Source organism: Polypterus senegalus, chromosome 4, assembly GCF_016835505.1.
Source record: "Polypterus senegalus isolate Bchr_013 chromosome 4, ASM1683550v1, whole genome shotgun sequence".
In the NCBI taxonomy this organism is placed as follows: domain Eukaryota; kingdom Metazoa; phylum Chordata; class Cladistia; order Polypteriformes; family Polypteridae; genus Polypterus; species Polypterus senegalus.
In genome coordinates this window covers 43,450,126-43,463,910 of record NC_053157.1, presented here as the reverse complement: position 1 = coordinate 43,463,910, position 13,785 = coordinate 43,450,126, and the positions used below count along the sequence as shown (strand labels likewise).

The 13,785-nt window shown below is 35.5% G+C and overlaps 1 protein-coding gene across 3 annotated transcripts in view; it reads right to left on the bottom strand.

Moving 5' to 3' along the window:
* vps13a (vacuolar protein sorting 13 homolog A) overlaps window positions 1-13,785 on the bottom strand; it is a 268,114-nt gene that overhangs the window by 116,859 nt on the left and 137,470 nt on the right. For all 3 annotated transcript variants that reach the window (XM_039750560.1, XM_039750562.1, XM_039750561.1), the window contains exons 31-36: window positions 11,703-11,806; window positions 11,445-11,612; window positions 8,999-9,306; window positions 5,951-6,098; window positions 1,255-1,405; window positions 962-1,086 (exon numbers count right to left, since the gene is read on the bottom strand). In XM_039750560.1, coding sequence (XP_039606494.1) covers window positions 962-1,086; window positions 1,255-1,405; window positions 5,951-6,098; window positions 8,999-9,306; window positions 11,445-11,612; window positions 11,703-11,806 — 1,004 coding nt within the window. The remainder of the gene's footprint in view (window positions 1-961; window positions 1,087-1,254; window positions 1,406-5,950; window positions 6,099-8,998; window positions 9,307-11,444; window positions 11,613-11,702; window positions 11,807-13,785) is intronic.

Here is a 13,785-nt window from a genome sequence, read left to right as displayed (position 1 = left end):
ATCACTTAGATTCGTTAGAGGCCAAACATTTCTTTGTTCATGGTGTTTTCTGTTCAGTTTTAGTTTTTATATTTTACAGAAGACTGGGCTTATAAAATAAAGTGCTCATTATAATAAATATGAATTCATTGTGGCATTTCAGATCATCACAGGAGTTCTATTCACAAGGACTAAGGAAAAATAGTTTTCTTCTTTTACAGTTAACTTTAATACTGTCAAGCAAAGTTATTACTGTATTAACAGGTTAAACCAACACGAAGCTGACCACAGTCAGATGTAATTGTTTCATAAATGAGAAGAGGAACAAAGCTTCCTACCACACACATTTCACACTATTGATAGGTTCTTAGTATTTAATTTTAAAACAATCCAATAAAGTTGTGCAATAAAAAAAATTATTAGTAATTTGGGACTAATGAAGCAGACATTCATCCACTCATTTTCAAATCTACTTTTTAGTTCAAGGTAATGGATCAACAATGCATATAAATGAACAAAATAACTAATGTCAAACATTGATGTTTATTATTATTATCATTATATTACAGAAAAGAATATGGATACAAATGCAACTTAAACTGTTTTCTGAAGCACGTTCCTGTTACTTGGTTATAATTTGCTGCACAAGTATATTGTAAATATGGTTCAGAAAAACAATGACAAAATTTAGAATATCTATGTATTACTGTTATAGTTAGCAGTTCAGAATACATAAATTTGGTTATCTGACTTAGTAAAATATGTATTATATTAAAGTATATTGCTTTTTCATAGAAATAAGATCAGAAGAGCTTATTTACATCCATATTCCATTTGTAATATTACTTAAAATGAATTGAAGGACATGGTCTGTAATTATAAAATTCACGCAATGAGAATAATAATCATAATTGTTGTATGTCTAAAAAGAGATACCAGCACCAAATTTAAATGACAACACATGTATTAATATTTACGATACCTGTGTCCCTGCAGAGCTATACAATACCAGCGTCAAAGAGTCAAACTGAAAATTCAACTTAAGGGTTGATTTAAGTCTGGCAGGCTTTTGAGCTTCCACCACTGCTGCTGTGATAACTGTAGTACCTTAATCAAAATAAAATGGTTAAAACCAGTTATGACAAACTAATGCAAAACTTTAAACGTGGAAAAAAAATACTCACTGGAATATTCAATAGAGTGCTAAAAGTAAGCAAAGTTTTAAATGTGAAAAAAATAATACTACAATAAGATCACATGATTTAAAAATCATACCTCCAGGCTTCTGATTCATTAGTGGATCATTAGTAGATACATCCTTGGAAATATCCACTGTTGGAGGAGTGACAGACTTGTCTTCACTGTCCTGCAAATTTTCATTTAGGGTTCTTAGCACAACAGTCAAGTCTTCTTGGCTGAGAATAAGCTTTGGGAGGAAAGAGTTTATTTGTTAAAATAAGCAATCTTGTTTAAATAAAAAATTAAGATATTAATTGAAGAACACTAATTTTCTGCAGAATTACAATATTGTTACATGTAAAATTCCGTTACAACGAATATCTTTACAATAAAAATTTCATTACAACAAAGTATTTTCATGATCCCGACAGTTTCCCCATATGACAAGTCTATAGAAATCTTGTTATTACGAAGTAGATTCAGCAGATACTTTCATTACAACAAAGTGCCCAAAAGACCTTGAAATGCTTGAATGAATCATCCAGAGAGCAGTTAGTTCTATGGTCATAGCTCAGTTGTGCATAACGCTCCCCTGAACAGAAACATTGTAAAAAAAATTCTCTTTTTTTTTTTTGTTTTTTTTTTGCTGTTTTTGCTTATTGCTCATCCACATTTGAAAAACATCCATTGGAATTTAACTCATTGTCACCCTCCTATAGAAACTGCAGACACAAAAAAAAACTAACAGTTCATATTAGGGAAAAAAAAAAAAAAGACATTGCCAGTGAATTTGGAATTTCGCCATCGACACTGTCAACTTTCTTGAAAGACAGAGCAAAATAAGAAGAAAAATCTCAGGCTGCAAACGTATGTGAACTGATGCATTTGAAGATGTCGAAAAAGCTGTTTTTATGTGATTAAGTGATGCTCATTCAAGAAACATTCCTATTAAAGTGGCACTCATTCAAGAAAATGTGAGGTTTTTAAACTCTCTTGGGACCTCCCTCAACTAGATGACATGCCAAGGAGCGTCCCGAAGTGTGATCACCCCATCTGTGGATGACTGTTTATCGGTTGCCGGAGCAGCAGCAGGCTCACAGCTCTGATGCGGCTCAGCACTGAAGCAAACAGAAAAGATCTCAATGGGTGATCCAAGGAAGATTGTAAATGTAGGTAACAGGATTACTTGGCCACTAACCTGGTCACGACCCTGCCTGACTGCTGTGTCTGTGTATAGCAGAGTGGCAGATCACACTACAATAAATAACCGTGCTGTTCCTGTTTCAAGCTGAATAAAGCTGTTGTAGCTAAAGTACTGATACTCAGCCTCGTGTTTTGGGGTGTAAGACAGGGACATATATTGCAACCACGATCTTTTAAGATTTGCTTCTTTGGCACCTCACTGCAGCTCTATGTGTCTGCTGTTGCCCTGCCGCGGCAACAGACAAACAATCTTACGCAGACGTGGCAATCACGCTTTGGGACGCACTTTGGAGTGTCGTTCCTGTTGGGTAGGTAGTGGGGGGATCCTAAAAGAGTTCAGAAACCTTACAATATGAATCTTTCTTGCTCGCGCACTCACCTAGCGACAATGAAAAAACAAACCAAGACACGGCCTATTCCATTACCCTCTGTTCACATGAAGTTACCAATCAGGTTGAACTGTACATCACTCTGCAGGCTACACATATTTCTGTACAACTCCATACACAAAGATATCACCTTGAAGACACTAAATACACTGACAGAAAATCACATTTCTCACAGATTTGCATGCTTTGTGTGTTATGTTTAAAAACATTTTTTTTTTTTGGAAAAAAAGAAATTGATGCCTAATGCAGTGTTTTTGGTAAGTTTCCTTTTTGGCTTCAGTGAAAATTATATCAACAGCTCTAATTTATTTATTTGTTTTTAAACAAAATTCTGCTAGATGCCCACTGAGCCTGCAGTTTTTCTGCTTTATACAGAATTTCAGCAAATGTTAAAGGTTATCCAATGTGCTTATGCATGATGCCTGGAGTTATAGAATTTTTAATTTATTAAAAATAAATCTCTAAGACCATTATTTTTATTACATTCTGATGAATAAAGTATCTGATGAGTAAATAAGCTGCCGAATTTGGTCATGTCTGCAGACAGCCAGCAGCAACAGTTGAAAAGAAAAAGCACTTGATATAGACTGGGAGCGAGAAGAAACTTCTAAGTAGTGCAATGGAGACTATTCTATAGAGCAGTGATGGCGAACCATTTAGAAACCAAGTGCCCAAACTGCAATCCAAAACCCACTTATTTATCGCAAAGTGCCAACATTGCAATTTAACCTGAATACCACCTAAAACTGAACACCAGCATAACCAAGGAGCTGGTGGTGGATTTTAGGAGGCCCAGGCCCCTCATGGACCCCGTGATCATCAGAGGTGAGTGTGTGCAGAGGGTACAGACCTATAAATACCTGGGAGTGCAGCTGGATGATAAATTGGACTGAACTGCCAATACTGATGCTCTGTCTGTCTATCTATCTACTGAGCTTTTAGTTTAGAAAAGCCACTCATACATTAACATCTTTTGTCTTAAAAGAAAAACATAATAGCGGAGCTTTCAATGATACAAACAACTTTTTGTTGAAAGGTAAAAGTTTGCATTCGGTATGCTTTTGAACAATTAATGTGCTTTTTGCTGTTGTATGCATGCTGATAATTTGTCTAACCTTGGCTCATACTTTGTAAGCTTGAGAGCAACACATGCAGCACTCAGGTCATCTGTTAGTCTGTTTCTAGTGTCAGATTTGATTTAATTCAAAGCTGAAAACAGCTGCGCACAAGCATAAGATGTTCCAAACAAAGTAAGGAAAGCAATCTCAAGTGCCTTCATTGACTTAAGATTATTTGGCAGAGAATTCCACACTTTAAGGATTTCATTTTCATAACTAACTGTGCTGTCCTTTGTCCTCCCTTCGATCCTCTCAAGTGTTTCATGCAGGTCTTCCCTATTAAGCTCCGCCCCCAAAGCTTCCATTATATATTACGGGTCATGGATCAGGTGTGGCGATTAGCAACTCCAGGCAATAATTACAGATGCGGACGACTCCTCACCTGTGCGCTTAAGCGAGGACTGCCCGCATCACAAAGCTCCCGGAAACCGCTCCGGCCACTCTACCATAACCCCCTTTAAGACGCGAGTGCTGCAATTATCTGTTAAAACTGGCCTTTTCAATTTTGAGCTGTGGACCCGCTATACCACATCCCCACCAACCCCACCATGGGAATCACAGACTCAAAAGGCTGCAGTCCGTGCTGCACCCTCAACCAGCATGTGTGCCGCTCGCCTTACCCCAGACAGGAGAGGAAGGAAGCGCTCCCATTGGGCTGCTGGGGAGAGGAGCGGGTGATGTGAGAAAAGTCCTCCGGCGCGTGTGAAGAGGGGGAGCGGTGAGGGGAGCAGCCCGGCCCCGCATTCCTCTGGCTTTATAGTAACGAACTCTGTGCTCGGGCGACGGCGTGCGTGCCCACTGAGAGGGCTCAGAGTGCCTCCTTTGGCACGCGTGCCATAGGTTCGCCACCACTGCTATAGAGTATCTTATGGTCCACATTAACAAATCATATAGTTAAGGAAAAGCTATTAACTGTGCAAGACAAAATTAAAGAACTAAGCTGCAAGTTTAAGCGCAAAGCTGAAGTCTGTGGCATAGATTCATTTGTTTTCTTTTGACAGCATTTAGATTGAGGAAAATGCAGTACCTATACAATCTATGGCTTGACTTAAAGATTAAGAAAGTACGGTATGGGCTTGTGTGTCTCTGGGGCCTTTTCTACATAGGGCTCTACTCCTGAGACAGGTTACATTTCAATTACTTTAACACTGGGATGAGGAATGCTGTAAAACAACAGAATAGGGAGCAAAGCATTTAGGACAGACCAGGTGTTAATTAAAAGCACTAAACTGTAACAACAATGAATAGTTCCAAAGAAGAAATGTAAAGAAAAATAAAATGTATTACGTCTGAAAATACCAATTAGCAGGGGAGAAATTATATAAAGAGTAATACCCAAAAATGTATGTTATGACAACAGAAGCATTTGAGCTGGAGTTGTACAGTATGTTTTAGCTGCATGTGTAATTACCACACACATAGGAGATTGTAACACTTCTAAACATTCAAATTGCTGATAATAAACTACTCCTGTGTAGATGCCCATAGAAATAAACAGAAAACTATGGGTTTGGCTTAAACAAAGCCAATTCAAGTTTAGTGTAAGAAATGATACAGTTACACATACATGAAGGAGATGTATTACATAAGATAATTTAATGGAAATCTGGAGCTAGAAAATATATCATGTGAAAAACATTTAGGAAGATCTAGCTGAATCATCGCTGTCTACAGATTTTTTACACGCAAACGAAAGGCTCAAAATCCTGGAAAAATATGTGGCTATACAGCATGTGGTAAGGAGTATCCTTAAGTGATATAATGTCATTTGAAGGCCACAATTAGAATGCCAAATGTAGTTCTAAAAAGATAAAAAGCTGAAAGAAAATCTCTACACAGTATACTGGTGCAACACAAGATATACTTATAAACTCGTCACAGAAATTCACCTGAGAATGTGTCTTTGGATTTTGGAAGGGAACTATATAGTGATGTGAATGCATGAAAGCACTTCAGCAGCTAATTGAGCCACAATATAGAATTCTGAGGTGGCAATACTGCCTGCTGTATCACAGCACAAACACTCATTACACTCTGCATTAACAGCTCTAAAAATAAATAAATAAATAAAGTTTAACTTACATTCATGGGTTTCAGGTGTGCAATAATTTTGATATCTGGAATGCTATGATACCATGATGAAGACAAATTCCGTTCAACAACCAAATCCAGGTTCACTGGTTGCAGAAGCTGAAGTTCAAATTGAAACTTGCCATTTATAAAGGTTGTCCTATCATAAAATAAAAATTAAGACTGAGATTATAAAGAATTAAAATTTAAACCTATAATGAAAAACACTTACTTCAAATAAAACCTAAAGTAAAGTAAGTAAAAAATAAACAATATTTCTAAATTAATACATAGGACTGATTTGTGATGGTGCATGAAATAATTACGTTTACTTTCAGTATAATTTTGTTTTGTTTTTTTACCCTAACATACTTCTAGATACAATCTTTACCATAAAACACCTCACTTGGTGTTTTTAGCATTAGATTTCATTAGTTAATTACAGTATGCAGAAGATTTATCTGCCATTTATCCATTACTGGTGTACAAATGTTTTTTAAACGAATTAATTAAAAGAACCATCCACTTCTTTAAATTTCATGTTGACATTGTGTTTTATTTATTCATAACTTATATTATATAACTTATATTTACACGGATAAGGCTGTCTGTAGTACTAAAGGGACAGGAGAACACAAAATAATTTTTAGCAGGTTAACTTGTAAAATTACTAGTGCTTTTATATGGCTGCTCCTTGGAATAAATTGTCTGTAAAGTTTAGGAACAAAAAAAAGTTTTCTAATAACATGAATTACTGTATTAATACTGTTTAAGGTAGGAAATTGCAGAAATATGCAAATGACCTTTAACTATCAAGTGGAACTGGGTGCTGCCCTATTCTGTTAGGTTTTCAATAACTCTTTAGGCATTCTGTGTTAAAAGGACAGACTTCACAGAGATGCGGAGAGAAAGTTTCTCCTTCCCAATCTCATTCCAGAATGACAGTTATTTAAGTGACCTGTTCTGAAGTTCTGTTGTTAGCCAATATTTTTTTAGCTTGCTTTCTGAATTTAGGACAAGGAAACTCACACATTTTCTTTAGTAACATAATGCACTTTGCTGGGACCAGGACACTCATCCAATCTCTCCTTAGAAAAGAAGGTTTTTGTCTTTAGAGCTTAGGAGCTTGACACTTTGCAATTATTGTTTACACACTTGGGGATGATCATATGTTTTCAGATCTACTTTTGCTGGTGATAGAAAGTCATCTGCGAGAAGACATTTTACTTAAATCCCAGAAAGACTCTAAAATAGTGAAAGAATCATGCTTTCCCCCCACAAAGCTATACAGAAAACAGCCAATGGCAAAACAGCCAAAATGAGCTAAGAAGGCCAGAACATCATAGACATGGACAGAAGATCATCAGGGAAAGAAAATGAGTACACTACACCACCAGCATAGTTTAACCTGGAGCAGTGGACTCCACAAAACACTGAATAACCTCAAAGGCTTGGTGCTCTAAAAAATGCCTTACCTGTGTAAAATAACTTAGTAATTCTAAGTAACAAGTAAACAGCCATCAAAAGACCCTCTCTCTTAGGGTTTAATTTTAACTGTGTAACAACTGCATTAACAACTAAGTCAGATAAACTTTCAGATTTTTTTAAGCCTTTCACTAACTTGAAAACAAAAGGCACGAGTCACAGTCTAACAGTTTAGCCCTATCACTACTGTGCATTAAAGTGAGCTACAGTATCTGTTATGGCATGATAAAACACCAAAAGAACAACAGTAAATGCAAAAGTTTGTATAAATCAAAAAGCACACATAACCATTTTACAAGCTGTTAGTAACCTCTTCTGTGTTACAATGCGTTTATCGCTCTGTCTTGCATTGCACCTTTGATGCACATTTGATATTTAAACAGTTATTTTCCTGTAATTCTTAAAACTCATTTATAAACTCTATTATTGTGTGTTTTTTGAGTTACCTTGATGTATGTTTAACAGCCAGAAAACACAGTCTACAAAAAAGTAAAAAGAATAAGGTGTTGTCTTATTGTAATCACTGATCAATTACTAGGTTTGCCCAAATTGACTGATGAAAGATCAATCAATTCATTCCTTCACTCTGTATTATTTGTGCTGTGTGCTGATGAACTTCATAATTAAAATGCTTGGTAGCTTTGCTAATATTTTGTGATATAGATCAGGCAATGCCATATGTGATGCCCCTTAACTCCCTGGGAATCATTTGAAAACTACAGGCACAATAATACTGTAAGGATTCCAATTATAAAGATTTTTTTATGTTGATAAATTAATTATTAAATCAATTTTTCATACTATTTTTAAAAGCCACACTTGAAACTTTATCCTAATATCAAATTTCAGGTTTATATAAATACATTCATCCTTTATCCAGTCCACTTAAACCAGGGCAGTATTACCAGGAGCAATAAGCCTATTCCGATGGCACTGCGCACAAGGAAGAAAGGTGAATGGAAGGTTATTTGCCTATTGCAGGAACAACTTGAAGAATTTAATTTATTCATACAGAATGTCATATACAGGACCTTTCTAGATTTCTAAGGAAGTGCTGATTTTGAAAATCTGCAAAATAAATTCTATCTTGATTAACTTTTCACAGCATGCAATGAGGATGCAGTCTCTGAAATTTACGTCAGTAGTATTATGGAGGGGTGTCTAAACAGCATCAGGCAAGTGTGAAAGATACGTTTTATTGTTGACTGACACAAAATAATTGGTTATGACTGTGGTTTTCAAAACTCTCTTCACAAAAATAATTATGGCAGATGACAATGAACTAAGTAATAATGTAATGATCTAGGTTTATTTCACTTTAAAATAATTATTTCTTGAAATTAAATTTGAGATTAATAATGTTACTCCATTTGAGAAGAAACTTATTTATGTGTGCAGTCTTTTTATGATTTGTGATGAGACACCAGACTGTGGTGTTAACTATTTTACAAAATGCATTTCTGAACCTAGATATTTTCCCCAATGTCTGATAAAAGCTGGTACATCTACAGTAAAAAATATAAACATTAGGAGGTTACATAATAATATAACTGACATAGCTTTTTAACAACTCACCGATATAATTTTAGGTCACTTAATCCAATTTTTATGCCGTCAATAATAGGAGGGATCTTGATATGTGTTTTTGATTGTACAAGTGAGAACTGATTCTTTACAGTAATCAGACCAAAATCTGCGACAATTACATTTGTAGACATGGCAGACTGGGGTATGAAAACCACAGGGGCCTTTACATTGACATCCAAAGCCATTCGGGTACTCTTCTCAGCCATTTCCAGGACTCCTGTAGCTGCCTTCCCTGCAGCTTGGACTGTTGCTTCAGTTACAGCTTCCTTGGCAGTTTGGAAATTATTTATAAAAGCCTAAGACATAAATGCACACATTTGAATCAAGTTATTAACCAGTAGAACCTTTATTAAAAATGCAAGGCATTAAAATATCTTTAAAGCAATTATCATTTTCACTTTTATTATAGTGTCTATAAAAAGTAATCACCCCCTTGAAAGCATTCACATTTTATTGTTACATAAACAACAGATCACTGTAGATTTAAGATGTCTTTTTTTGACACTGATCAGAAGAAAAACACTCTTTCAAACTGAAAGCAGATCTCCGATTTCATAATTATTCACCACCTTCAAGACAGAATTTAATAGATGCACCTTTGGTAGCCATTTGACAGCCTTGAGTTTATATTGATAGGTCAGTATCAGAACATCTGGACAGAGTATGTTTTCCCCATTGTTTTCAGAGCTCAAACTCTGCCAGATTGCATGGGATTATAATGGTTGAACAGCCTTTTTTTACATCCAGCCATAAATTCTCACTTGAATTGAGATCTACACTCTGACTCAACCATTTCAGGACATTAACATTGTATTTTTAAGCCATTCCTGTGCAGCATTAATTTTATGCCTGGGGTTGTTTTCCTGTTAAAGAGTATAACATATCTCCTAAGTCTCAGGTTTCCTACAGACTGCATCAAGTTTTCTTCTACCATTTCTGTGTATTTTTCTGCATTCATTATACTCTCTACTTTTAGAGAGGTCTGCATGGTACTGATGTTTGGTCCCGTTTCTGCCTGCTCCCACCTACTTTCTCCCACAGCGGCAAAAGTATCTATTACACTCCTGATTTCCCCTTTAATTTGGCACATAGCCTAAATGGATTCTTAAAACAACAGAATTTACTTTCAGGGGAACAACTTCACAGAGATGTCACCAAATCTGTTTGACTGCTTTTTCACAATACAATCAGAGTTGATCTATTGATATAATTTTCAAAAAATAATAAATTGGCAGATGAATACATAAAAGGTAACTAGATGTCTACTTTATCTCCTGACAATGTCCTCTTTTTGAGACAGCAGTCAGAAAGGTATGTATAAATTAACTAAAATTACCCAGGATTTTGTTGTAACCATTACTTACAATTAGACATACTGTACATGTTTTGTTCGATCCATGTAAAACAGGTGTAGGTGAACCTGCAATAAATATATCTTGCTTTCTGTTTGATCAAAGAAAAGTGCCTTGGGCAGTTTGACTCATATAACAGCTAGCAGATCTGATCTTACCCCTGGTTAGTGTTCAACACCAACTTAAAAGTACAAAAGGTGCCCAAAAATGAAAGTGCACAACTACAGACAAGAAGAAGATCCATGTTTTCAAACAGGAAGTAAAAAGTAGGAAGTCAAATATATGATCAGTAGAGCTAAAATGCACGACTTAGAGTTCTTGTTCAATCTGAAAAACACAAAAATGCTGTTAAGGTAGTGAGCTAAAGTTGAAAAGTGACAAACTATTCAGTGAGGCTTTCGTTGTTTCAAAATGTTTGATTGACACTAATCATTTTTAAATCTAATGAGAACTTCTCCCAAGATATGATGCATGTAGCAGTCATCATTTCTACTTATGACGTGTCACACATGCATGTATGGGAGGCAGTCTAAGGGCTTAACTGAGGGTAAGACATGGAGTCAGGGGTTGATGAAGTGTACTAATGTCTTCTCTCCCTCTTCCACAAACCACCAAGATACCGCTAAATTGATTTAAAAATACAGCCAAGATACTACTAGTCTTGCTAGTGGCTATTACTTGATATAACAGATTTTTAATTTACTATTCACATATACAGTAACTGCAAAGCCCCATTTTCAAAAGCCATTCGTTCAGTGTCCTAATAGCCAAATCCCTTAATTTATACTTAATTAGTTATTTTAAATGTTAATTGTTTATTAGAGAAACCTTTGCACTGATGAAACCGGTTATTCTGTTAACTTGGATTGCAAGGTATTTGCATTCCTAAAGTTCATTTCTGGGTTCAGAAAATTTCCAAAATGAAACAGGTTTCCCAAGAAACATGTCGGTCTGTTTTTTTTTTTTTTGTTTTTTTTTGAAGACTTAAGGATAGTCCATGTGGCAGATTGCCAAAAAAATGAAGATTACATGTAATGTAATATATATCTGGATATTTCATGATAAAATACACATTGACTTACCAGAATTGATGAGACAAACTTATTTACAAAGATGACTTGAATGCAGCCCACTGTGAGACTGACAGAGCTATCAACGATATTCATATCTGTGTACGCATCCCCTTCTGTAGCATCAACATAAGATATCATTTTAAAGCTGAACACTTCCTTCCCCACAATGGAAACAGCCTTAAAATTAAATAAGATTTATAAATATAATTATTTCACCTATTCCCTGTACAGATGTAACATTCAATATATACTGATTTTTCAACATACCTTCTTATAAAGAGCTTTTTCATGACAATCTAGAATAACAATATTCTTCAACTTTGCCATCACTTCTGTTGCTTTTTTTCTCATGACTACTTCAGAGTCCAGACCTATGGTAACAGTACAATATTGAATATACATACTAAACAGACATGTAGTTTGGTTCCTAAAATATGATAGTACTGTTGCTTAAATACTTCAGAATGTGTTTCTTTAGTGCAGAAAAAAAGGTGTATAATGTATGAAAGACAACTAGTTTGCACAGGACATCCAGTTTCATGTTATGGCTTTCCAGCACTCTGTGTTTGCTATCTCCAATATTCCAGAATTCTGCCATCAGCCTGGGAATGGATATCATCATGGGAGGTCGGATTTAGTAATTCTCACTAAAGTCAGATAACACTCATTAAAAACACCCTTTTAAATCCATATTAAAATTAATTATAAATAGTGTAAACAAACAATGTCATTTATTTACACATGTTTAAAGTTTACAAAACAGCTTGAAGGAGCACAGCGGCACCTAAATCTTTAAAGTCATTTAAAGATTATGAGTACAATTCAGAGAGGGGTAAATGTCAAAAGGATCTGTCTATTTCCCACAGAAGATTCAGGGTATCCCCAGAACTAGCATAATTTTGACTATTAAGTGCTAGAAACTAACCCAGTAACACCACACACCATAAATGTCCACCTTGCAGTGATGAATAGATGAACTGACAGAAAAAAAGATGTGTCAGCTCCCTAATGGGACTGCAGAGACTCACAGAAAGTGATAATAAATAGGGGAGAAAGTAAATGTCCCATAAAATATAGTCACTTTTGTCCCCATGAGATGCAATCATTACAAAAGACTGTGTTTAGTAGAGTAAACAAATAATAATATTGTATATACGAATAGTATATGCTATATTAGTATATATTATAGTAGTATAATCTGACCTTGTAACCCAATAAATATCTAAATAAACTTCAGGTGATATCTCTGCAAACTTGGAAAACAGATTTAAATTACTTCATTACATTTATATGTAAAATTTATATTACAGACTGTAAATCACTGTAAGTACCTATGGAAAAAGACAGAGGCAAAAAAGCAAGTACAGAATTACAGACATGGAGAAAATTTTTGGTACCTTTACAGTTCATTGAAAAAGTGCAGTATGCCTCCTGAAAAGTGAATAAATGAAAAGCAATTTTCCCACGTATAACTGCAAGTCTTTGTTTGATAAGTCATTGAGAAAGCAAAGCAAGTGTGAAAAGAGATAAGAGAATATTGTAGAATATTGTTTATTCTACAAAGATATTCCAAAATGGCCTGGACACATTTGTTGGTACAACTAGAAAACATCACAAGTAATTGGGATTGAGTGATCTTTCAAACTAGCCGTTTTCATTAATTAGCATCACACATGTCTCCAATTGTGCAGTCAAGCATTCAGCCTATTTAAATGGAGTTTAAATGCTGTTTGGTCGGATCATGTGTCCCACACTGGACACTGACCAGAGAAAGCAAAGGAGAGTGTTCAAGGTTGAGATAGAAAGAAAATTGCAGACAAGCATGTTATAGGCAAAGGCTATAAGACCATCTCTAATCAGTATGATGTTCCTGTGACAATAGTTGCAAATATTATTAAGACGTGTATGGTCCATGGGTATGTAGCCAACCTTTCTAGACGCAGCCACAGGAGGAAAGTCAACCTCAGAATGTGAAGGATAGTGTGTATGGTAGACAAAAGGCCAAGGACAACTTCCAAACAAATACAAGCTAAACTCCAAGGTAAAGGATCACACCATCCATCGCTTTTTTGAGTGACAGTGTGCTCAATTGCAGAAGACCAAGGAGCACTCTAATGATGAAAGAAAAACAAAGTCAGAATGGAATTTGATAAAGATTTACATTGACAAGCCATGGTGCTTCTGGGAAATTGTGCATTGGACAGATGAAACAAAACTGGACCTTTAGGAAAGCCAAAACAGCTCTATGTCCATAGATGGAAAAAGTAAGTTTTCAAAGATAAGAACCCCATATCTACTGTGAAACATAGAGGAGGCCCAGTAATGTTTTGAGGCTGATTTGCAGTGGCTG